Source organism: Doryrhamphus excisus, chromosome 2 (genome assembly GCF_030265055.1).
Source record: "Doryrhamphus excisus isolate RoL2022-K1 chromosome 2, RoL_Dexc_1.0, whole genome shotgun sequence".
Classification (NCBI taxonomy): domain Eukaryota; kingdom Metazoa; phylum Chordata; class Actinopteri; order Syngnathiformes; family Syngnathidae; genus Doryrhamphus; species Doryrhamphus excisus.
Window position 1 is genome coordinate 11,586,670 of NC_080467.1, and position 27,205 is coordinate 11,613,874.

The following is a 27,205-nucleotide window of genomic DNA, read 5'->3' on the forward strand; positions in this document are numbered from 1 at the left end:
TCAGACTACATTTCCCAGAGTGCCTTTCGTGGCGAGGAACTATTGCGTCATGGGCAAGATGGCGGATTAACCAAGCCGAGACCTACATGGTTCTGTTACTTGTCATTTAAGGACCTTTTGTTTCTCCCAAGAAATACATTAGTAAAACAGGTACGAGTTTAGAAGCGACGCTTTAAATTACTGAAATGAAGTGTTTGCTTTTTCCTTTTCTGAAATAAGGCACTTGTTAGCACAATGCTAACAACAGCGCACTGGTTGGAGTGTGCCTGTGTGTGTGTACTTCAATTGACACATCGTATTTAGGTGTTTTGTTTGCATTGTTTTCTCGTCAAGTCGTTTGGTATATGTTTTGTTTTACGAAACTCAGCGTCACATTTGACGTAATATGTTGTTATATGTGTTATACTGTACATATTTCACACCGTAGTAACACTCTAGTTTCTCATATGGGGTCTGGGTGTGTTTACCTAGCCCCCTGTAGAGATTACCCGGTGTTAGGTTAGGCTAAATAATGACTAAATATTTGTAATATGATGTTCAATAAACGCCTTCTAAAATGTTTAGGTCTGGATGTTTCGGCGCTCAAGGTTCAGCGTTCGTCCCAATGTGGGTGGACCTGGGAGGACAGCAGCACCGCCACAGGAAGCTGCTCCGGTGGGTCAGGAGGAGGCCCCCCGGTCCCCGAAAGACATCAGCAACGGTGTTTCTATATCTGTTGCTGGCACTGCACCTGCCGCCTCAGGGTGAGGGCTTATATTTTTGGATTTTTTTTGTTTTGAAATCTGAAATATGACTGATATCTAAACTGTTTTTCTCTTGCAGAGATGGAAACGATCCAAGTGGGGAAGGCTGCAGCTCCTCAGCTGCAGTCCAGAGAAGAAAGCGCTTTTCTATCAAGCCCAAAGTGGCCCCGGGTCGCCCCGCTACCCTCCCTCGAGTACCCAAGTCTCCCGCCAAGGTGGTCTCTGAAAGTCCAGCAAAAGTGTCAGAACTTGAGTCGACAACATCCAATGAAGTTCACACTCCAGCAGCCACACAGAGCCTCCAGTGTCCATCGCCACAGAAGCCCTCGGCGGATAGCAAGCTGCCTTGTGTACAATCCACTTCTGTCTCCTGTGACGGGTCTGGAGACACCCTAAAAGAAAGCCACTCCCTGCCAAGAGGTGGCAAAAAGCCAGAGAAGACATCTGACTGTTTCATCAAAGTTCCTCCTAGACCTCTGGATAAAGTTTCCCTCCCAGACAGAGAATCTGCTGAACTCTCAGAAAAGGCCAAGACTCTCCTGTCATCAAAGGGCAGGTCATCAATTCCCAAATTCTCCCTGAGTCGACTTTTAAATGATCCATCAGATGTTCAGAGGCTGGAAAAGGCTCAGAAGCTACGAGACCTGCTCAAACAGGAGATGCGCAAAGAGAAGGTGAGCATTGACAACTTTTAGAAACAATCGCCCAGTGGGATACATTGTGGTTATCTCAGGGCATGCATGTTGAGGTGATTGGCACGTCATCTACACTCTTACAGGCTAGGAGGAGGTCCAAGAAGCACCTGAAGGAATTTAGTGTGGATCCCACCAAAATGACCATGAGGGACCTTATTCGGTACCTACCGCTGTCCAACCCTATGTCGTAAGTGCAGTCCACTTTTTTAAACTCAACACTCTGCATCCCATCCAGTATCGATACCAGCATAATTCACATATGCGAAGCATGACGCATTCACAGCCACAGAGAACAGTCAGACAACACTAACTCCTACCACACAAGAGATGCTTGTAGGATATCACATCAAGATCAACAATGCTAACGTAGCCAGCTGTTATGTATATAGTAGAGAGGCGTTTATTAGCGGTATTGGCATTGGATTGGAATTGAGAAAATGTGGATGGTTGTTGACTGGACTGTGTCCATGTTTTAGGTCCAGTATTGAAGACGGCAATCAGGAGAATGAGACTGTTATTCCATTTTCTCCAAGACTAGAAATGTAAGTTTGTAGCGTGGTGTATAAAAGGTATCTTTCACTTATGACGTGTGTGATGGACCATTCTGCCGTCCACTGTAGACCACCAGAGAGAACGCAGAAACCAGAACCTGAGGTTGTCCCCAAGACAGGAAAGCAGACGGAGGAGGAAGAGGAGGAAGGTGAGGAGGCGGGGCAGGAGGAAGAGGAAGAGGAAGATGAGGCGCTGATGGTTCCGCAGGTAAAAGTGGCAGAAGACGGCACGCTGATCCTGGATGAGGAGAGGTTGGTACACATTAGGAAACAAAGTGCTGGAGTAAGACTCCTTATCTGCTGAAACAATGATGAATGCGATCTGTGTATTCAGTTTGACCGTGGAGGTCCAGAGAACCAAAGGAGCTAACCCTGTAGAAGACAGAGACCCCATCTTTGAACGCGGATCCACCACCATGTACTCCAGTTTCAGGGCATCCACGTATTGCAAGCCCTGGTCCAGTGAAGGTTTGAACCATGACAACATGCAGCTAGTCCACTAGACATGCTATAAGGACCGCCGTGTACCCCACTAGAGATGCTATAATGACCCCCACTACACATGCTATGACGACCACCATATACCCCACTAGACATGCTATGACGACCACCATGTACCCTACTAGACATGCTGTGATGACCACCATGTACCCCACTAGACATGCTATGACGACCACCGTGTACCCCACTAGAGATGCTATAATGATCCCCACTAGACATGCTATGGCGACCACCATATACCCCACTAGACATGCTGTGATGACCATCATGTACCCCACTAGACATGCTATGGCGACCACCATGTACCCCACTAGACATGCTATGGCGACCACCATGTACCCCACTAGACATGCTATGGCGACCACCATGTACCACACTACACATGCTATGACGACCACCGTGTACCCCACTAGACATGCTATGGCGACCACCATGTACCCCACTAGACATGCTATGGCGACCACCATATACCCCACTAGACATGCTATGGCGACCACCATGTACCCCACTAGACATGCTATGGCGACCACCATGTACCCCACTAGACATGCTATGGCGACCACCATGTACCCCACTAGACATGCTATGGCGACCACCATGTACCACACTAGACATGCTATGGCGACCACCATGTACCACACTAGACATGCTATGACGACCACCGTGTACCCCACTAGAGATGCTATAATGACCCCCACTAGACATGCTATGGCGACCACCATATACCCCACTAGACATGCTATGACGACCACCCTGTACCCCACTAGACATGCTGTGATGACCACCATGTACCCCACTAGACATGCTGTGACGACCACCATATACCCCTCTAGAGATGCTATAATGACCCCCACTAGACATGCTATGACGACCACCATATACCCCACTAGACATGCTATGACGACCACCATGTATCCCACTAGACATGCTATGACGACCACCATGTACCCCTCTAGACATGCTGTGATGACCACCGTGTACCCCACTAGACATGCTATGGCAACCACCACGTACCCCACTAGACATGCTATGACGACCACCATGTACCCCACAAGACATGCTATGATGGTTATCATGTGATGATGTTATAATTTGAAAGCGCTAACCATCCCATTCTTGTGGCCAACTAAGATGTTGACTGTATGTCTATGTTGCTACAGAGACAGACATGTTCTTCCTGGCTATCAGCATGGTGGGGACAGACTTCTCCATGATCTGTCAGCTTTTCCCCAACAGAACTCGATCTGAGATAAGGGTGCGTCAGGGCATGACTGTTGTCTTATTCATAACCTTAAAGGAATGTTGCCCGTCATTCCCAATGCTTATGTCTTTCCGTTTGTTATCTTCTACCCAGACTTAATATGAGCTAGCTAACAATGCACGTCATGGGAGGTACCCAACAAAAAAACCCCACAAAGAAACACCAACAGCGTTGCGTTTGTAGAAGTGCAGCCATATTGTTACTGTAGCTGGTAACACCAAAAGCTATATTTATCTGGTGGACCAACACGACTCCTCACTAGCCGCTCGTCTCAGCATCACTCACAGACTGAAGAGCGGATACCGAGCTCTCCATTTGGATACCGCGACTCAACAAGATCTGGTGCTGGAAGACACGACATGTTTGAAATAATCCAAATACGGCCAGATACTGCAGTATTATACACGTTACCATGAATGTACTTCCACCCTTGGTAGAGGCTTTGTAGAGGGCTTCATAGTCCAACTGGCACCTCCCAATGACATGCGTCTCTTTCCTTAGAAAAAGGCAAAGACATGTCTTCATGTTTCACCCCCCCCCCCAAAAAAAAAGGTAAAAAAAAGACACTCAACATTGATGTTGGTGTCATCCAACCTTGCAGAACAAATTTAAGAAAGAAGAGCGGCTAAATTCCTGGAGAGTGGACAAAGCCTTCGGTAAGAATCACATCACTTGTAATTTGATGGATTGATTATACAGTACTTTGTAAAGAAGCATGAATGATTGATTATAGTTTCTAAAGAAGTGTGGTCTTTCTCTTCCAGAAGAGAGACGCAAGCTGGACATTGAGTATTTTTCTAAGCTGCTGCAGAAGGTACTGGAACTTCAGGAAAGCAGGAAGAAACTCAAGCTGCTTGTGGAGAAGAACGCTCCCAGGAAGCGCCAGAGGAAGTCAAAGGGCACAAAGAGTGAGTGCTTCCTAAAATGTTGACAGTAATCCTGTTGCAGATCCCACTATGATAAATAAACCAGCCTACTGTGGGGGTGGATTTATTATTAATAATTATTTTATTAGTAAATTTATAATTATTCAATATTGAAAAATTGAACATTTTTCATGTTATGACTAAATACTAAATGGATTTTAAACTTTACTAGATCCCTTAGTACATGAAAGAAGCCACCTTTATTAGCCAACATAGTAGATATTCGTAATCAGAGAAAATAAGACATATTAGATATTAGATAAGATAATTCCTTGTTTTTTGGACAGCTTCCTCCCTTGCAGCTGGAAATGCTCTTACCTGGTATGAGCCAATGTAGCAGTGTCACAGGGAACCCAGGAGTCTCGCTGAACACTGACATCTAGTGGCCAATGTAGAGTACTACATCCACAATTACAGCACTTCTTCTGCCTTGTATTTGTATTTGACTTAATTGGGTTTCATCATTTAGCCATTTGTATGCTTGAAAATGCTTTATTTAGGCCAAGAATGAATACAGTTTGCTTATATATGCATTTATGTGACTAATAATAGGCTGTATTCAACCACAAAACAGTAATCATTAATGAATTAATTTTGGTAATATTGCCAGGGATTACTGTACATGAACGATTCATCTCATCAAGTCTTTTCTCTCCCTAAAAGGGAAAAAAGCTGCCAGCGAGCTCAGTGGCAGCGAGGATGAAGAGGACTTGGAAGAGGATGTCCTCTCTAGCTCTGAGGCGGAGGACAGAGAGAAAGAGAACGAGGAGCTCTGCAAGGAGGGAGGAGCCTTAGTCTCTAAGGCCAAGAGGAAACGCAAACGCAGGAGTGAGGAGGACGTCTCTGCTCCAAAGTTGATGAAGGGGAAAAGGAAGACGCACAACGAAGAAGGTACAAGTCTGATTATTATTGTTGTTGTTATTATCATTATTATTAAGATTATGATGTCCATTATGATCCACCTTCAAATTGTCCATAGGTATGAATGTGAGTGTGAATGGTTGTTTGTCAATATGTGCCCTGTGATTGGCTGGCGACCAGTCCAGGGTGTACCCCTTCTCTCGCCCAAAGACAGCTGGGATAGGCTCCCAGCACCCCCGCGACCTTCGTGAGGAAAAAGCGGTAGTGAATGAATGAATGAATGATGATGATGATTATTATTTTACTCGTGTCTCCTCAGATGAGGCCTGCATCCCCAAAGACACAGAAGCTGCACTTCCTGAGGATCATCCCAACTCTGAAGTGTAAGGAATCATCTCTGATCTTTGCTGGAAGATTCCTGTTGTTATATGTTTGCCCTAACAGGTGTGAAAGTGCTGAGATGGAGAAAACGTCAAAGGGAGCCTCGGTTCAGGCAGCTAGGCTCTCTCGAGGCAGAGCGACCAAACCTGCCGTGCCTCTGGGCCCAAAGCGGAGTAAAAAGCTCTCATCTCCTCCCTCGGCAGACCAAGGGGGAGATGGTGCATCTGCTGAACAGGACAACACCTCTAAAGAGCAGGTGACTTTTACCGTTTCATGGAGAAGAGTGTCAGCTAGCATTTAGCACATGTCTCGTGTGTGTGGTGGCCAGAAAGTCCTTGCCCTTTCCATGACTTAAGCAAAGGTAGACGTAGCTGAAGGTCCTTCTTACCTTTTCAGGCCAACACGGGGACATCACCTTCAAGAGAAACCAGCGATGCTGATATTGACGACTCCTCTGGCGATGAAGACTACCCCATTAAACCTGCAAAAGCCACCAGGTATGCATCCAACCTCCTGTAAAGGAACAATACAAGGACGTAGGTTGCAGCCCCTCCTTCTCCTTCTCGTTCTCCACCGCTGTACATTTATCTTTGCATCTTTGCATGTTTGCTAGGTACGGCAGAGTCCCCAAACCTACTGCACTTTTAAATTACTCCGCCAAGGAGGACTCGCCTACCACTCAGCCTGAACTCCAACCCAAGAGGAGCAGAACAGCCAAGGCATCGCCAGCTACCCCGGCAGCCAAAAAGCCCAAACTGGGCATGCCCAGAGCATCTGGGTCTGAACCCAGCAAGGGGAAGGATGACGACACGGAGGAGCGGGGGTCCTCCAGCGGTGGCGCCAGGGAGGAGTGCAGCACTCCAGTGCCTGCCAGCCCGAGATCTTCCCATGCCGCCATCCTACAGGAAGAAGAGGAGATAGCAGACGAGGTGACTTCACCCCCCCTTACCCCCCCATTCTTCCAAGTGTTTTATTGTCATTTCTACATCATTTGTGTCTTGGCATGCTTTTCATAATTCGCGCCTCACACACACCCCTCTCTCCTCTCCCAATGTCCCGGCAAGCTCGATATCTTTGCCGATATGTCTGTGTTGGACATGTCCCAAGATGCACTCTGCCTCAACTCATCGTGTGAGCGTGCCCAAATTGAGACCGGGTCAAGAGAACCTTGTGTGCATCAGTTGGACCTTCTGGTCGTAAGTGTCCATTGCAAGAGTTTAACACCAGTTGTCAACGAGTGTTTTCCACAGGACTATAATCTATGTGTGGTGGGCATTAGAGGGAGACGCTGACGTAACGATTGCATAGTCGAATGAACTTTTCTTCCATCGCTTCTTTTTTGTCATGTTTTTAATGCCGCAAACAAGACCTAGCATCTGGGATTGCTTTAGATGGGCCCACGAGTGCTGCTCCTAGTGCACTATGTACCCTCGTGGCCGAGTCTCTTCACTGGGTGTGTCAGAAGAGATCCTGATCTGGACGGCTGGCATTACTGCTTCAATGTAGTAGGAAAGCCACTCTGTATTATAATTAGGTATCATATGTTGTGTGCGTATGAGGTATAAGGTACGGTATGAAGTATTATATGAGGTATGGTATGAAGTATCATATTCTGGTATTAGATGAGATATGGTATGAGGTATTATATGAGGGATGTGTATAAGGTATGTGTATGATGGATGCATTAAGAATGTGCCATCTACATTCGCACACATGTTTCCGGTCAAAGGTCAGGCCGCATGTCCACGCTTGTGCTCGACCTCATGCATCATCTATGTTTTCCTTTCATTCAGTCTCATGTCTCATGTGTTTGTGGTTAGTGTTCCTGCTAAGCTAAGCTGTCCTCCACGGTGGTGCTGATTAGGAAGCTAATATTGTCTTTGTCTTTCAGGATGTCATAGACTTCCTTTCCTCCGAGCACACTGAAGGCAGGTTGAGGATGTTTGTGTTTTTGAAGCACTGTGGTGTCAAAGACAAATGCTGACAGAGCCTTGTTCCCATCCAGTGTCTGAGGCTCAGAGCTACAACGAGGCCGCTCAAACTCTGCTCACCATCGGCCATGTCTCTCAGCTCCCCACTCAGGACCAAAACACAGGTTCGATACTCACACGTATCACTCACCACAACAACTTTTATTGCACAGCAATTGATTGGTTCATGGATAAATGATATTGACAACATTGTTTGGAGACCATTTTTTCACGAATGTAATGATAATTATAGGTTATAATTATAATAGATAAGATAAGACTGTTGATAAAATATTATTGTTGAAATATTTTTGCAATTATTATTTTGCAATTATTGTGTTTACACCCCCGCGTGCCAGTATCAGCCCGAGACCGAAGGTCGATGGCTGATACTGACACTTGGGGGCATGACACCTGGCCTGATACCAGACAAACCATATGATGAGCTTATTATCACATACTATTTCATCATGAGCTTATTATCACGTACTATTTAATCAAAAGACCATTTTGTTTCCAGAAAATGTTCAGTTTATTACATGTATTATATCTAAACAGTGTAAACACAATAATTGCAAAAATATTTCAACAATAATATTTTATCAACAGTCTTATCTTATCAATGTCTGACAATTAAAGTTCCATTAATGAAGTTTGGGTTTTTTGGTGACTGGAGAAGCACTAGGAATATTTATATTACAGTGACATTTCCTGTCACATGCGCGGAGTTTAGAAAGTTAAAGAAAAAAGCTTGAGGTCGCCCTTGGTTTTCCGACTTGTATTTGTATTTTTAGTTTTTTTTCGATCATTTCAAGAGTCCTCCTCATTAATGGTGATAAAACGTTCCATTTCTAATATTGTGTTTGCTATTTTCTCTATTTGTCTTTCGCCGGGAGTGTCAACCGCTGACATGTTGACAGAGCACAGACGGCAGCAAAACAAACGCTGTGTGTTCACGCTTGTGCGCTGTTCTCTGATTGGTTGTTTCACGGGCACGATACCAGAGCAGCGCGCTCTGAGTGGACAGCTACGGGGGCTGATACTGGACATGGTTAAACTCTATATTTTATCAGTATCACTGCCCTGGGCTTTGACACAGTATCATTTCGGCCTTTTCCCGTATCATTCATGGGCAGTTTCTAGGGTACAGGGCCAATTAATACTGTAGTATGTGATAATCACACACATCACTCACCACAACACCTTTTATTGCACCACAATTGATTGGTTGATGGATAAATTATATTGACAACATTGTTTGGAGACCATTTTTTCACAAATGTAATGATATCATAACCCAAGTACTTCCTATCGATAGCAATCCTGACATGACTCCTTCTAGAAGCATTGTGTTGCACTTCATTGATTGATTGATTGATTGGCTGGTTGATTATCCTGACAAGTCTTCTTTGTGCCAGTGTTTCAGGTCTTACTAGTGTGTCATTGCAGGCATACCTTTGGACGTTGGAAATGAAACTTGTCTACGTTTGGAAGAGGAGATTGTAGCGGAGTTAATGGAGGAAAACAATTCCAGACCAGTTCTGCCTGTATCTGCCGGTATATACAACACAGAGTCTTCACCTCAGATTGGTGAAGGCATGGGCGAAGAACAGAGACCAGCATCAGACCCTGACTCAACCCTACCATCACAATCAAGCCCACATACCAGAAAAGCTCACTCATCCGAGGTGAAACCAAAACCTGACCTTGCCAGAGCCTCAAGAGAACCCGAAACATCAGCAGCGGAGATCCATAGTGCTGCTCCTGACTTGTCTAAAGAAACAACTCCAAACATGGCAGACTACAGCCAGCCTTCCAAAGAACAGACATGTGACGTGGAACAGGCCGTCATGGAGGACAAGTGTACAGATGCTGAAACAAACGGCAGCTCTCCAAATGCTGGACCTGCACTCACAGAAGCACCAGCTCAGCAATCAGGTGAAGATGCTGGAGACACCGTGCCTGAAAACTCCAGTACACCCCCGTCATCTAAAGCCATTAGGAGGAGGCCATTCCAGAGGATCAAACCAAAACCGAACATTCCCCAAATATCAAAACATCAAGCCACCAAAGAGGCTAGCCTGCCTTCCAATCTGGAATCAACCTCCAAAACCACATCTGAAGTACAGCCGCAATCTACTTTACATGCTGACCAAACAGGTCCCAGTCCAACCGTGGAGGTAAGCTCTACTCTGCCGTCTGCAGGGGAAGCGACTTCTAGTAATGTGGAGAAGACTACCGAACCTGCTGATCAGGTCAGGAGTGAGCCGCAGCCCACAGATGCTGAGAAGATTCAATGTGCCCCGAATAACATCACAGAAGCACCAGCTCAACAATCAAACGCATCATTGCTCCAAGAAGGTGGCGATCATGGCGTCATGCCAGAAGTAAATCAATGTCACAACTCTAGCACTCGGCCATCATCTCAACCCACCAGGAAGACTCGATTCCCGAGGGTCAAACCAAAACCAAACCTTCCACAGATATCAAAAAGCGGACGCTCTACACATCAAACCACAAAAGAAACGCTTCTGTCTGCAAATCAAGAGTCAAGCAGCAAAAGAGCAGCTAAAGTAGAATCTTTCTCCACAGATAAACCCAGTCAAAGAACTTCAGCTGTGACGCCATCCGTGGGGTGCAGCACCAGCATGATCCCTTCAGAGGAGGCTCCTAGTCCGCGTCAGGAGGCAGAAGCTGACCAGGGTTTCCCAACACAGGATTCTGGAAAGGAAAATCAACGAATTAAATCACTCTGCTTCAACCCTGAAAGAACTCTGATTTCTTCTAATAATGAGGTTCCATCAGCATGTGGCCCTCATGCAGAGCAGGCTGCATCTCACCAAGGCGGCAAACTCAGGGAGAAAAGCTCCAACTCTGCCCTGAAGCCTGACTCTTCTAGCCATTCAAGCGTAGAAGCCCCATCACCAGCCTTGCCATTGGAGCCCACACCGGAGCACCCTTCTTCTTCTGGAGATAACAAGAAGGAAGTTAGCTCAGAGGAATCAAAGTACACTCCAGAAACAACTCAAAGGCGGCAACACCTCCCCAAAGTCAAACCCTATTTGACATCCCCTGCTAGAGCGATACGCTGTGTGTCGCAGTCAGGGGATGGAGGTGAACTCTCAAAGCAAACCTTATCTTATCTTCACATATCTTCACAACATCAGCTAGTAGAAGAAAGGTCAGAACCACAGTCTGGAAATAACGAGGAAGTGGCAACAGCTTGCAAAGAAAGGCCAAACGACACAGCTCCTTGTCAGGACAAGGCAGAGGGCGGGACTTCCTTGGAATCCGATGGCCACGTGATTCCTGCCCTGCCCTCAAATGTCCAGCCAGGTGAAGATATTGTCAACATGCCGTCCCTTAGATGGTAAGCTCAGCATTCTTTGTGGCACAGGCTGTCAACATCTGCTAACATCTTGTCTTTCCACTTACACTCAAAAGCTTAGATGATCCTACGTTGCCAAAAACCTCCACAACAACTAGAAGACCCAAACCCAGCCCATCCACAAGCCCCCCCCGGCCCCAAGAAGTGGCAGATGCAGGTCTGACAGCCTTGACGCGTGCTCCTGTTCCTCTGCACACGCCCGACCCTGTGGTGCCAGCAGAGGGAGCTGTTGAGGTAAGCGTGTGGAGACGTGTGCTTGGCATTACAACTGCGTGTCCAGCTGCTTCTCCATTTCTTTCCCTCCATGACTGCAGGATCAACCCACGTTGACGACGGCACAGAACCAAACTCCAGCAGGTCTTTCGATATTTCGAGACAGTAAGTCAGTTAGGTGTGTTGTTGTTGTTGTTATGATTATGATTATTATGATGATGCAACGTATCTGTTCCCACCTCAGCACTGTCGGTGCCCTCGGATCCTGATGAACCATTTTTTATCCTCTCCCTGACTGAGATCCCAGTCGTCTGTGCCGGGGAGGTACCGGCCGCCGCCCCGCAGCCGCCACCTCCACTCCCTGAAGCACATGCGTCAGGGCAGCAGAGGTGAGTAACTGAGGATGGACACACAGCATACCTTCTTGCTGTCTCATGGCATCCCTCCTACAGTCTTGCCGTGGACACCGTGGCAGCAGGGCAGGTTTCTTCCACGGCCGACCTCCTCCCATCCAATGATGAGACGTGCACCACCACGGTAACTTTTAATATTGTTGAATCCATTATGATCATAAGTAGGCATGGGCCACTTACAGACCTCATCAAAATCTTAAGACCTTTTCCACATTTGAATCTCAATGAGGTTTTAGTAGAGCTACAATATACAAAAGCAAGAAGGGGGGGGTGTGACAAAAAGCACTTTGAAAAGTCATTTATGACAACAACCAAAGGCTAAAAAACAACCAATTAGCTAAAAATGTCATCCAATACTTCTCTACAAGAGAGGAGAAATATGATCTCAGGGAAGAAGTACATTTGAAACACTTCTATGCTAGGACTATGTTAAAAAGCCATAGCATTTCAGTATGTGGAATCAAACTATGGAATGGATTGAGTAAGGAAATCAAACAATGCACAACGATGAGCCAATTCAAGAAACAATACAAGCAGTTGATGTTTGCTAAATACAAGGATGAAGAGTATTGACCCAGTCATGATGTGCTATATATATCACTATATTGACACTTACTATGGTACACATTATGGCATTGTAATGGTAATTGTTTTATTTCATTTGAACATGCATCAGATTACAATTGAGTGCATCCCATAATCAGTTCCCAGTTCCACATGTCCAAAAGGAGTAGAAAGAAGCAAAGCTTATTAAATCCTACCCCTCCGTCTGGTACTTTTACAATCAGTAACTGTTACATTTCTTCACTTCCTGCTTTTCATAATACAGTTTGTTTTTTAAACAGTTTTTTTTACATTTATTTTTGTGTATGGAAGTGTATGGTAATATCACCTCGTACTTCGGTACGAGGTACATTATTAAGGAATTATTATTATGGAAAGCAGGAAGTGAACAAATGTAACAGTTACTGATTGTAAAAGTACCAGATGTAGGGGTAGGATTTAATAAGCTTTGCTTCTTCCTACTCCTTTTGGACATGTGGAACTGGGAACTGATTATGGGATGCACAAATGAAATAAAACCATTACCATTTATTGAAAAGAACAATTCTAGTGAATTTGGCTGTTACTCAGATGATCAAAAGTTCAAGATCTTCTCTCCAAACCAGAAGTACAAAATGTCTCAGTAGGACTTGGTAATGAGTAGCTCCACCGTTCTTGTTCATCGCTTCAAAAAACGGTCACCTGGAGAGGGGATGGACTTTATTCCACTCTGCCGTTGAGAGACAACAGGTAGGGGCTGCAACGCTTGTTGCGCCCCGACTCGTTGCTTGTACTTGTACGAGTTTAGGGGACAGGTCCTGACTGTTGTTTGCTCTTACATTATGTAGTCGCCAGGTACTATATAGTACATCCAGTATGCAGTGAATAGTGTAGGTATAGAAGAGTATGTAGTACATAGATGGTAGTAGTATAGCAGCTAGTGTATATGTGTGTTTGTGATGACAGGGTCCAGCCGTGGAGGATCCTGTAGCGTTCCCAGAGGAACAGCAGACGCAGGCGTGCACCTCGGCAGCACCATGGAGAGCAGCAAGTTCTCCCAAAAGGTGAGCAACACTGGGAGGAACATCTCGCTTGCATCCTGTAGTGCTCCTCATAAAGTACAAGATCTAAAGTCCTTCCAATCCATTCCCACCTTTAAATTTGCATCAATGCATTAGCACTTTTTCTTTGGCTTTTTTACATCAAAGAAGAAGCAGCGCCAACAAGGCTTTAATGGCCATGACGTTTGCTGGGAATGATCTTCTCCTATCTTCCCTATCTTTGCTAAGATGACGCTGACACTTTGACCCTGGATCACATGACAAATGCTCTCTTCTTACATTTTTACTCTCCTCACTTCCACACTTTCTTTTAGGAAACCCAAAGGCTTCCTGTCCTTCCTCTCTGGAACAGGCAGTGCCACCCAGTCCGAGTCCACACGACTCAAACCCGCTTCCAGACGACCAACAGTTAAAGCTTTACAGAGACAGAGACCTCCACGCCACAACAACACCAGCACCATCACACAAGCACCAGTGGACACCAGCCTACCAGATCCAGTGGACACCAGGCTACCAGAAGCAGCGGAACCAGAAGCACCAGTGGAGACCAGCCTACCAGATCCAGTGGACACCAGGCTACCAGAAGCAGCAGTGGAATCTAGGCTACCAAAACCAGAAGCGGCAGAACCAGAAGCACCAGTGGACACCAGGATGCCACAACCAGAAGCACCAGTGGACACCAGGATACCACAACCAGAAGCGCCAGTGGACACCAGGATACCACAACCAGAAGCGCCAGTGGACACCAGGATACCACAACCAGAAGCGCCAGTGGACACCAGGATACCACAACCAGAAGCAGCAGTGGAGACCAGGATACCAGAACCAGAAGAAGCAGTGGACACCAGGATACCAGAACCAGAAGCACCAGTGGACACCAGGCTACCAGAAATGCATGCAGCTCCTCGTGGAGCTGAGGTAAGTGGCAGCCCAGAGCACCATCTACAGGCCATGAGTGGTCAGTGTGACACGTGTGGATTTTGTGTTTCAGGTTTCAGTATGTGAGGAACACAGCAGCACGGCGGTCCAAGAAGAACCCACTGACGTGTCCCAGTACTTCCTAAGAGACATTTTTACTGACATCCAGGACACATGATCATGGCTGTACGTTACCGCTATACATTTTTTGCTAGAACTCTGAATCCAACTGGATGATATTGTCATTTATTTAAATTTAATTAAATGTATTTGTATTTTTCTAACTAGTCAATACATATTCACTTGTTTCACTCAAAAGATTGTTTGGGAATTATCTGTCCTCAATCTTATATACTATGCTACTTATACACATTTACACTATGTATCACATTCACTATATACACAGAAGTATGAAAAAGTTTGGGCACCCCTGATCATTTTTGATCAAATTAATTCCCTCACTATGTTCATCAGAGTGGAACCTGATAGCTAAAATATCTGACCTAGCTTTTGTATCCTATGTATATATATATATATACACGTGTGTGTGTGTATATGTGTATATATATATATGTGTATATACAGGGGGGAAAATAAGTATTGAACACGTCAACATTTCTCTCAAAAAACATATTTCTAATCGAGCTATTGACATGAAATTTTCACCAGATGTCGGCATCAACCCAAGTAATGCACACATACAAAGAAATCCAAACATTTATGTCCATAAATTAAGTTATGTGTAATAAAGTGAAATGGCACAGGGAATAAGTATTGAACACGCGTACTGAAATTTATTACAATTTTTTTTTTATTACAAATTTTTTATTACAAATTTATTATACTTAGTGCAAAAACCTTTGTTGGTGATTACAGCCTCAAGACGCCTCCTGTATGGAGAAACCAGTCGAATACATTGCTCAGGGGTGATTTTGGCCCATTCATCCACACAAACTGCCTTCAAATCTTCAAGGTTCCGGGGGTCTCTTCTGTGAACCCGGATCTTCAGTTCTTTCCAAAGATTTTCAATTGGATTCAAGTCTGGTGATTGACTGGGCCATTCTAGCAGCTTTATTTTCTTTTTCTTCAACCAGTTGGTTGGGATCGTTGTCTTGCTGAAAGATCCACCCTCTTTTCATCTTCAGCAGCCTGGCAGATGACAGCAGATTCTGATCAAGAATGTCTCGATACTTTTCTCCAGTCATTATTCCTTCAATGATATGAAGTCTACCAGTACCACATGCTGAAAAACAGCCCCACACCATGATGCTCCCACCTCCAAACTTGACTGTTGGTATGGTGTTTTGGAGGTGATGTGCAGTGCCATTTTTCCTCCAAACATGTTGTGTCTTATGACATCCGAAGAGTTCAATTTTGGTCTCATCTGACCAGAGTATGTTCTCCCAGAATGTCATGGGTTTATCCAAATGTTGTGTCGCAAACTCCAAACGACCTTCAACATGCTTCCTCTTCAAAAATTGAGTCTTGCGTGGTGTGCGTGCATGGAGGCCATGGCGGTTGAGTGCATTACTTATTGTTTTCTTTGAAACAACGGTAACTGCTGATTCCAGGTCTTTCTGAAGCTCTCCACGAGTGGTCCTGGGCTGTTGGAGAACCCTTCTGATGATTGTTTTGACTCCTCTGTCTGAAATCTTGCGAGGAGCACCTGGCCGTGGCTGGTTTATGGTAATGCCGTGTTCTTTCCACTTCCGGATGATGGCCCCAATGGTACTCACTGGAACTTTCAGAAGTTTAGAAATGCGCCTGTAACCAATGCCTTCAGTGTGTTTTGCAACAATAAGGCTGCGTAGGTCTTTGGACAGCTCTTTGCTTTTACCCATCATGCAATGCTTCTTGTCTAACACCTTGCTGGTGAGAAACCTTTTTAAAAGGCATTAATCAGGACTAAACCAGCTGATATTACTTTGCACTAATAGGGGACAGGTTAACCTTCTAAATACTGACAAACTCCAGCTGCTTTCTTGGCTTTCCAGACCTTTTTACCCCTCCTTTTCTTCATGTGTTCAATACTTATTCCCTGTGCCATTTCACTTTATTACACATAACTTAATTTATGAACATAAATGTTTGGATTTCTTTGTATGTGTGCATTACTTGGGTTGATGCCGACATCTGGTGAAAATTTCATGTCAATAGCTTGATTAGAAATATGTTTTTTGAGAGAAATGTTGACGTGTTCAATACTTATTTTCCCCGCTGTATATATATATAGATATATACACACACATACATAAATATATATATACACACACATACATAAATATATATATACATATATACACATACATAAATATATATACATATATACACATACATAAATATATACACACACATACATGTGTATATATATATGTATAAATGTGTGTGTATATATATATATATATATATATATATATACACACATATACATACATATATACACATACATATATATATATATAAATATACATATATACACACGCACATATATATACATAAATATACATATATACACGCACATACATATATACACACACACACACACATGTATATATATATATATATATATATATATATACATACATATATATATATATATATATATATATATATATATATATATATATATATACATATACATATATATATATATATATATATATATATATATACATATATATATATATATATATATATATATATATATATATACATATATATATATATATATATATATATACATATATATATATATATATATATATATATATATATATATACATATATACACACCGTTTACCATGTACTCCCACGGATACTATGTACTATATGCCCTGTACTGCAGGCCAATGACAAAGCAGTGGGGGTTGCAAATGGCTGTACAAGATATTGTCTAGCTGGTATGTTTGCTGTGTGTCACAAGTCAATTTTGAGGGTGTGAATAGCTTGAATGTTGAAACATGTCAGTGTGCTATTTCAATTGAAGCAGCAAACTAACATCTCTCCTGTGGATGTGACATATTCATATTCACTTTCATATTCACTTCATACCTTCGCACCCAAGGCCATATGAGCGTTTAGCAGGTGAGACTTGTATCATCTGTGAATGAAGGTCATGTTCACCGGGCCTGGGAGGGAGGGCCTCTCTTCTTCTTCTACACACAAAAGACATTGCAGTGAAAAGTTGGCAGCGGTAAAGGTGCAGGTGTTATTTATCATGAATCATATGCTCATGAATATGCTGACCTGTTTGGTCTGTTTGCTTTCTCGCAAAGAAAATGTTAATGACTGCAATTAAATCATCAGTCACATATTGTTCTGCCAACAAAGTCACGGCCAGGCGTGACTGAGACAAATGAAATGCCTCTCAGCCTCCACCATCACACTCAACAGGGGACCCAGAAGCATCCAGAAATGGCATAAAATGCCAGATTTTGAATTTGGTGATTTTTCAAAAAAACGTAAGGGGTTAGTATGTCATTTTTTTCATTTTTTTCAACTTGTTTTTAAAGCACTTTTCTGTCCAAAAAAAAAGTGGAAACCTCACACACACTCAACAGGGGACCCAGAAGCATCCAAAAATGGCATAAATTGCCAGATTTTGAATTTGGTGATTTTTGAAAAAAACGTAAGGGGTTAGTATGTCGTTTTTTTCATTTTTTTCCAACTTGTTTTTAAAGCACTTTTCTGTCAAAAATAAAAGTGGAAACCTCACACACACTCAACAGGGGACCCAGAAGCATCCAAAAATGGCATAAAATGCCAGATTTTGAATTTGGTGATTTTTGAAAAAAACGTAAGGGGTTAGTATGTCGTTTTTTTTCTTTTTTTTTCAACTTGTTTTTAAAGCACTTTTCTGTCAAAAATAAAAGTGGAAACCTCACACACACTCAACAGGGGACCGAGAAGCATCCAAAAATGGCATAAAATGCCAGATTTTGAACTTGGTGATTTTTGAAAAAAACGTAAGGGGTTAGTATGTCGTTTTTTTTTCAACTTGCTTTTAAAGCACTTTTCTGTCAAAAATAAAAGTGGAAACCTCACACACACTCAACAGGGGACCCAGAAGCATCCAAAAATGGCATAAATTGCCAGATTTTGAATTTGGTGATTTTTGAAAAAAACGTAAGGGGTTAATATGTCGTTTTTTTTTCCAACTTGCTTTTAAAGCACTTTTCTGTCAAAAATAAAAGTGGAAACCTCACACACACTCAACAGGGGACCCAGAAGCATCCAAAAATGGCATAAAATGCCAGATTTTGAATTTGGTGATTTTTGAAAAAAACGTAAGGGGTTAGTATGTCGTTTTTTTTTTCAACTTGTTTTTAAAGCACTTTTCTGGTCAAAAATAAAAGTGGAAACCTCACACACACTCAACAGGGGACCCAGAAGCATCCAAAAATGGCATAAAATGCCAGATTTTGAATTTGGTGATTTTTGAAAAAAACGTAAGGGGCTAGTATGTCGTTTTTTTCATTTTTTTCAACTTATTTTTAAAGCACTTTTCTGTCAAAAATAAAAGTGGAAACCTCACACACACTCAACAGGGGACCCAGAAGCATCCAAAAATGGCATAAAATGCCAGATTTTGAATTTGGTGATTTTTGAAAAAAAACGTAAGGGGTTAGTATGTCGTTTTTTTTTCAACTTGTTTTTAAAGCACTTTTCTGGTCAAAAATAAAAGTGGAAACCTCACACACACTCAACAGGGGACCCAGAAGCATCCAAAAATGGCATAAAATGCCAGATTTTGAATTTGGTGATTTTTGAAAAAAACGTAAGGGGTTAGTATGTCGTTTTTTTTCAACTTGCTTTTAAAGCACTTTTCTGTCAAAAATAAAAGTGGAAACCTCACACACACTCAACAGAGGACCCAGAAGCATCCAAAAATGGCATAAAATGCCAGATTTTGAATTTGGTGATTTTTGAAAAAAACGTAAGGGGTTAATATGTCGTTTTTTTTTCCAACTTGCTTTTAAAGCACTTTTCTGTCAAAAATAAAAGTGGAAACCTCACACACACTCAACAGGGGACCCAGAAGCATCCAAAAATGGCATAAAATGCCAGATTTTGAATTTGGTGATTTTTGAAAAAAACGTAAGGGGTTAGTATGTCGTTTTTTTTTTCAACTTGTTTTTAAAGCACTTTTCTGGTCAAAAATAAAAGTGGAAACCTCACACACACTCAACAGGGGACCCAGAAGCATCCAAAAATGGCATAAAATGCCAGATTTTGAATTTGGTGATTTTTGAAAAAAACGTAAGGGGTTAGTATGTCGTTTTTTTTTCAACTTCCTTTTAAAGCACTTTTCTGTCAAAAATAAAAGTGGAAACCTCACACACACTCAACAGGGGACCCAGAAGCATCCAAAAATGGCATAAAATGCCAGATTTTGAATTAGGTGATTTTTGAAAAAAACGTAAGGGGTTAGTATGTCATTTTTTTCATTTTTTTCAACTTGTTTTTAAAGCACTTTTCTGTCAAAAAAAAAGTGGAAACCTCACACACACTCAACAGGGGACCCAGAAGCATCCAAAAATGGCATAAATTGCCAGATTTTGAATTTGGTGATTTTTGAAAAAAACGTAAGGGGTTAGTATGTCGTTTTTTTCAACTTGCTTTTAAAGCACTTTTCTGTCAAAAATAAAAGTGGAAACCTCACACACACTCAAAAGGGGACCCAGAAGCATCCAAAAATGGCATAAAATGCCAGATTTTGAATTTGGTGATTTTTGAAAAAAACGTAGGGGGTTAGTATGTCGGTTTTTTTTCAACTTGTTTTTAAAGCACTTTTCTGGTCAGAAATAAAAGTGGAAACCTCTCACACACTCAAAAGGGGACCCAGAAGCATCCAAAAATGGCATAAAATGCCAGATTTTGAATTTGGTGATTTTTGAAAAAAACGTAAGGGGTTAGTATGTCGTTTTTTTCATTTTTTTCAACTTGCTTTTAATGCACTTTTCTGGTCAAAAAAACAGGGAAACCTCACACACACTCAACAGGGGACCCAGAAGCATCCAAAATTGGCATAAAATGCCAGATTTTGAATTTGGTGATTTTTCAAAAAAACGTAAGGGGTTAGTATGTCGTTTTTTTCGTTTTTTTCAACTTGCTTTTAAAGCACTTTCTGTCAAAAATAAAAGTGGAAACCTCACACACACTCAAAAGGGGACCCAGAAGCATCCAAAAATGGCATAAAATGCCAGATTTTGAATTTGGTGATTTTTGAAAAAAACGTAAGGGGTTAGTATGTCGTTTTTTTTCAACTTGCTTTTAAAGCACTTTTCTGTCAAAAATAAAAGTGGAAACCTCACACACACTCAACAGGGGACCCAGAAGCATCCAAAAAATGGCATAAAATGCCAGATTTTGAATTTGGTGATTTTTGAAAAAAACGTAAGGGGTTAGTATGTCGTTTTTTTCGTTTTTTTCCAACTTGCTTTTAAAGCACTTTTCTGTCAAAAATAAAAGTGGAAACCTCACACACACTCAACAGAGGACCCAGAAGCATCCAAAAATGGCATAAAATGCCAGATTTTGAATTTGGTGATTTTTGAAAAAAACGTAAGGGGTTAATATGTCGTTTTTTTTTCCAACTTGCTTTTAAAGCACTTTTCTGTCAAAAATAAAAGTGGAAACCTCACACACACTCAACAGGGGACCCAGAAGCATCCAAAAATGGCATAAATTGCCAGATTTTGAATTTGGTGATTTTTGAAAAAAACGTAAGGGGTTAGTATGTCGTTTTTTTTTCCAACTTGCTTTTAAAGCACTTTTCTGTCAAAAATAAAGTGGAAACCTCACACACACCCAACAGGGGACCCAGAAGCATCCAAAAATGGCATAAAATGCCAGATTTTGAATTTGGTGATTTTTGAAAAAAACGTAAGGGGTTAGTATGTCGTTTTTTTTCAACTTGCTTTTAAAGCACTTTTCTTTCAAAAATAAAAGTGGAAACCTCACACACACTCAACAGGGGACCCAGAAGCATCCAAAAATGGCATAAAATGCCAGATTTTGAATTTGGTGATTTTTGAAAAAAACGTAAGGGGTTAGTATGTCGTTTTTTTTCAACTTGCTTTTAAAGCACTTTTCTGTCAAAAATAAAAGTGGAAACCTCACACACACTCAACAGGGGACCCAGAAGCATCCAAAAATGGCATAAATTGCCAGATTTTGAATTTGGTGATTTTTGAAAAAAACGTAAGGGGTTAGTATGTCGTTTTTTTCGTTTTTTTCAACTTGCTTTTAAAGCACTTTTCTGTCAAAAATAAAGTGGAAACCTCACACACACCGAACAGGGGACCCAGAAGCATCCAAAAAATGGCATAAAATGCCAGATTTTGAATTTGGTGATTTTTGAAAAAAACGTAAGGGGTTAGTATGTCGTTTTTTTCGTTTTTTTCCAACTTGCTTTTAAAGCACTTTTCTGTCAAAAATAAAAGTGGAAACCTCACACACACTCAACAGAGGACCCAGAAGCATCCAAAAATGGCATAAAATGCCAGATTTTGAATTTGGTGATTTTTGAAAAAAACGTAAGGGGTTAGTATGTCGTTTTTTTCATTTTTTTCAACTTGCTTTTAAAGCACTTTCTGTCAAAAATAAAAGTGGAAACCTCACACACACTCAAAAGGGGACCCAGAAGCATCCAAAAATGGCATAAAATGCCAGATTTTGAATTTGGTGATTTTTGAAAAAAACGTAAGGGGTTAGTATGTCGTTTTTTTTTCAACCTGTTTTTAAAGCACTTTTCTGGTCAAAAATAAAAGTGGAAACCTCACACACACTCAACAGGGGACCCAGAAGCATCCAAAAATGGCATAAAATGCCAGATTTTGAATTTGGTGATTTTTGAAAAAAACGTAAGGGGTTAGTATGTCGTTTTTTTTCAACTTGCTTTTAAAGCACTTTTCTGTCAAAAATAAAAGTGGAAACCTCACACACACTCAACAGAGGACCCAGAAGCATCCAAAAATGGCATAAAATGCCAGATTTTGAATTTGGTGATTTTTGAAAAAAACGTAAGGGGTTAATATGTCGTTTTTTTTTCCAACTTGCTTTTAAAGCACTTTTCTGTCAAAAATAAAAGTGGAAACCTCACACACACTCAACAGGGGACCCAGAAGCATCCAAAAATGGCATAAATTGCCAGATTTTGAATTTGGTGATTTTTGAAAAAAACGTAAGGGGTTAGTATGTCGTTTTTTTTCATTTTTTTTCAACTTGTTTTTAAAGCACTTTTCTGTCAAAAATAAAAGTGGAAACCTCACACACACTCAACAGGGGACCGAGAAGCATCCAAAAATGGCATAAAATGCCAGATTTTGAATTTGGTGATTTTTGAAAAAAACGTAAGGGGTTAGTATGTCGTTTTTTTTCAACTTGCTTTTAAAGCACTTTTCTTTCAAAAATAAAAGTGGAAACCTCACACACACTCAACAGGGGACCCAGAAGCATCCAAAAATGGCATAAAATGCCAGATTTTGAATTTGGTGATTTTTGAAAAAAACGTAAGGGGTTAGTATGTCGTTTTTTTCATTTTTTTCAACTTGCATTTAATGCACTTTTCTGGTCAAAAAACAGGGGAAACCTCACACACACTCAACAGGGGACCCAGAAGCATCCAAAAATGGCATAAAATGCCAGATTTTGAATTTGGTGATTTTTGAAAAAAAACGTAAGGGGTTAGTATGTCGTTTTTTTTCAACTTGCTTTTAAAGCACTTTTCTGTCAAAAATAAAAGTGGAAACCTCACACACACTCAACAGGGGACCCAGAAGCATCCAAAAATGGCATAAAATGCCAGATTTTGAATTTGGTGATTTTTGAAAAAAACGTAAGGGGTTAGTATGTCGTTTTTTTCATTTTTTTCAACTTGCTTTTAATGCACTTTTCTGGTCAAAAAAACAGGGGAAACCTCACACACACTCAACAGGGGACCCAGAAGCATCCAAAAATGGCATAAAATGCCAGATTTTGAATTTGGTGATTTTTGAAAAAAACGTAAGGGGTTAGTATGTCGTTTTTTTTTCAACTTGCTTTTAAAGCACTTTTCTGTCAAAAATAAAAGTGGAAACCTCACACACACTCAACAGGGGACCCAGAAGCATCCAAAAATGGCATAAAATGCCAGATTTTGAATTTGGTGATTTTTGAAAAAAACGTAAGGGGTTAGTATGTCGTTTTTTTTCAACTTGCTTTTAAAGCACTTTTCTGTCAAAAATAAAAGTGGAAACCTCACACACACTCAACAGGGGACCCAGAAGCACCCAAAAATGGCATAAAATGCCAGATTTTGAATTTGGTGATTTTTGAAAAAAACGTAAGGGGTTAGTATGTCGTTTTTTTTTTCAACTTGCTTTTAAAGCACTTTTCTGTCAAAAATAAAAGTGGAAACCCCACACACACCCAACAGGGGACCCAGAAGCATCCAAAAATGGCATAAAATGCCAGATTTTGAATTTGGTGATTTTTAAAAAAAAACGTAAGGGGTAAGTATGTCGTTTTTTTTCAACTTGCTTTTAAAGCACTTTTCTGTCAAAAATAAAAGTGGAAACCTCACACACACTCAACAGGGGACCCAGAAGCATCCAAAAATGGCATAAAATGCCAGATTTTGAATTTGGTGATTTTTGAAAAAAACGTAAGGGGTTAGTATGTCGTTTTTTTTTCAACTTGCTTTAAAGCACTTTTCTGTCAAAAATAAAAGTGGAAACCTCACACACACTCAACAGGGGACCCAGAAGCATCCAGAAATGGCATAAAATGCCAGATTTTGAATTTGGTGATTTTTCAAAAAAACGTAAGGGGTTAGTATGTCATTTTTTTCATTTTTTTCAACTTGTTTTTAAAGCACTTTTCTGTCCAAAAAAAAAGTGGAAACCTCACACACACTCAACAGGGGACCCAGAAGCATCCAAAAATGGCATAAATTGCCAGATTTTGAATTTGGTGATTTTTGAAAAAAACGTAAGGGGTTAGTATGTCGTTTTTTTCATTTTTTTCCAACTTGTTTTTAAAGCACTTTTCTGTCAAAAATAAAAGTGGAAACCTCACACACACTCAACAGGGGACCCAGAAGCATCCAAAAATGGCATAAAATGCCAGATTTTGAATTTGGTGATTTTTGAAAAAAACGTAAGGGGTTAGTATGTCGTTTTTTTTCTTTTTTTTTCAACTTGTTTTTAAAGCACTTTTCTGTCAAAAATAAAAGTGGAAACCTCACACACACTCAACAGGGGACCGAGAAGCATCCAAAAATGGCATAAAATGCCAGATTTTGAATTTGGTGATTTTTGAAAAAAACGTAAGGGGTTAGTATGTCGTTTTTTTTTCAACTTGCTTTTAAAGCACTTTTCTGTCAAAAATAAAAGTGGAAACCTCACACACACTCAACAGGGGACCCAGAAGCATCCAAAAATGGCATAAAATGCCAGATTTTGAATTTGGTGATTTTTGAAAAAAACGTAAGGGGTTAGTATGTCGTTTTTTTTTTCAACTTGTTTTTAAAGCACTTTTCTGGTCAAAAATAAAAGTGGAAACCTCACACACACTCAACAGGGGACCCAGAAGCATCCAAAAATGGCATAAAATGCCAGATTTTGAATTTGGTGATTTTTGAAAAAAACGTAAGGGGCTAGTATGTCGTTTTTTTCATTTTTTTCAACTTATTTTTAAAGCACTTTTCTGTCAAAAATAAAAGTGGAAACCTCACACACACTCAACAGGGGACCCAGAAGCATCCAAAAATGGCATAAATTGCCAGATTTTGAATTTGGTGATTTTTGAAAAAAACGTAAGGGGTTAAGTATGTCGTTTTTTTCGTTTTTTTCAACTTGCTTTTAAAGCACTTTTCTGTCAAAAATAAAGTGGAAACCTCACACACACCGAACAGGGGACCCAGAAGCATCCAAAAATGGCATAAAATGCCAGATTTTGAATTTGGTGATTTTTGAAAAAAACGTAAGGGGTTAGTATGTCGTTTTTTTTCAACTTGTTTTTAAAGCACTTTTCTTTCAAAAATAAAAGTGGAAACCTCACACACACTCAACAGGGGACCCAGAAGCATCCAAAAATGGCATAAAATGCCAGATTTTGAATTTGGTGATTTTTGAAAAAAACGTAAGGGGTTAGTATGTCATTTTTTTCATTTTTTTCAACTTGTTTTTAAAGCACTTTTCTGTCAAAAAAAAGTGGAAACCTCACACACACTCAACAGGGGACCCAGAAGCATCCAAAAATGGCATAAATTGCCAGATTTTGAATTTGGTGATTTTTGAAAAAAACGTAAGGGGTTAGTATGTCGTTTTTTTCGTTTTTTTCAACTTGCTTTTAAAGCACTTTCTGTCAAAAATAAAAGTGGAAACCTCACACACACTCAAAAGGGGACCCAGAAGCATCCAAAAATGGCATAAAATGCCAGATTTTGAATTTGGTGATTTTTGAAAAAAACGTAAGGGGTTAGTATGTCGTTTTTTTTCAACTTGCTTTTAAAGCACTTTTCTGTCAAAAATAAAAGTGGAAACCTCACACACACTCAACAGGGGACCCAGAAGCATCCAAAAATGGCATAAAATGCCAGATTTTGAATTTGGTGATTTTTGAAAAAAACGTAAGGGGTTAGTATGTCGTTTTTTTCGTTTTTTTCCAACTTGCTTTTAAAGCACTTTTCTGTCAAAAATAAAAGTGGAAACCTCACACACACTCAACAGAGGACCCAGAAGCATCCAAAAATGGCATAAAATGCCAGATTTTGAATTTGGTGATTTTTGAAAAAAACGTAAGGGGTTAGTATGTCGTTTTTTTTTTCAACTTGTTTTTAAAGCACTTTTCTGGTCAAAAATAAAAGTGGAAACCTCACACACACTCAAAAGGGGACCCAGAAGCATCCAAAAATGGCATAAAATGCCAGATTTTGAATTTGGTGATTTTTGAAAAAAACGTAAGGGGCTAGTATGTCGTTTTTTTCATTTTTTTCAACTTATTTTTAAAGCACTTTTCTGTCAAAAATAAAAGTGGAAACCTCACACACACTCAACAGGGGACCCAGAAGCATCCAAAAATGGCATAAATTGCCAGATTTTGAATTTGGTGATTTTTGAAAAAAACGTAAGGGGTTAGTATGTCGTTTTTTTCAACTTGCTTTTAAAGCACTTTTCTGTCAAAAATAAAAGTGGAAACCTCACACACACTCAAAAGGGGACCCAGAAGCATCCAAAAATGGCATAAAATGCCAGATTTTGAATTTGGTGATTTTTGAAAAAAAAACGTAAGGGGTTAATATGTCGGTTTTTTTTCCAACTTGCTTTTAAAGCACTTTTCTGTCAAAAATAAAAGTGGAAACCTCACACACACTCAACAGGGGACCCAGAAGCATCCAAAAATGGCATAAATTGCCAGATTTTGAATTTGGTGATTTTTGAAAAAAACGTAAGGGGTTAAGTATGTCGTTTTTTTCGTTTTTTTCAACTTGCTTTTAAAGCACTTTTCTGTCAAAAATAAAGTGGAAACCTCACACACACCGAACAGGGGACCCAGAAGCATCCAAAAATGGCATAAAATGCCAGATTTTGAATTTGGTGATTTTTGAAAAAAACGTAAGGGGTTAGTATGTCGTTTTTTTTCAACTTGTTTTTAAAGCACTTTTCTTTCAAAAATAAAAGTGGAAACCTCACACACACTCAACAGGGGACCCAGAAGCATCCAAAAATGGCATAAAATGCCAGATTTTGAATTTGGTGATTTTTGAAAAAAACGTAAGGGGTTAGTATGTCATTT

The 27,205-nt window shown here is 40.8% G+C and overlaps 1 protein-coding gene across 3 annotated transcripts; it reads left to right on the top strand.

The window, feature by feature from the left end:
• Positions 1–19: 19 nt before the first annotated feature.
• On the top strand, positions 20–15,198 carry zgc:162472 (uncharacterized protein LOC553495 homolog). 3 transcript variants are annotated; one of them, XM_058064341.1, is made up of 27 exons: positions 20–150; positions 565–743; positions 823–1,417; positions 1,522–1,625; positions 1,915–1,980; positions 2,059–2,241; positions 2,324–2,457; positions 3,651–3,745; positions 4,353–4,407; positions 4,516–4,659; positions 5,341–5,568; positions 5,858–5,921; positions 5,983–6,175; positions 6,316–6,416; positions 6,533–6,848; positions 6,984–7,115; positions 7,811–7,847; positions 7,925–8,014; positions 9,339–11,259; positions 11,334–11,511; positions 11,592–11,655; positions 11,735–11,879; positions 11,943–12,027; positions 13,413–13,510; positions 13,822–14,317; positions 14,351–14,425; positions 14,499–15,198. In XM_058064341.1, exons 2-27 carry the CDS (start codon positions 571–573, stop codon positions 14,601–14,603), a joined length of 5,877 nt encoding a protein of 1,958 aa, XP_057920324.1. In that variant the 5' UTR covers positions 20–150; positions 565–570; the 3' UTR covers positions 14,604–15,198. The 3 variants fall into 3 exon arrangements, with proteins under 3 accessions (XP_057920324.1, XP_057920323.1, XP_057920325.1); XM_058064340.1 differs by having other exon boundaries at positions 13,822–14,425; positions 14,499–15,197; XM_058064342.1 differs by lacking the exon at positions 6,984–7,115 and having other exon boundaries at positions 13,822–14,425; positions 14,499–15,197.
• Positions 15,199–27,205: the final 12,007 nt, after the last annotated feature.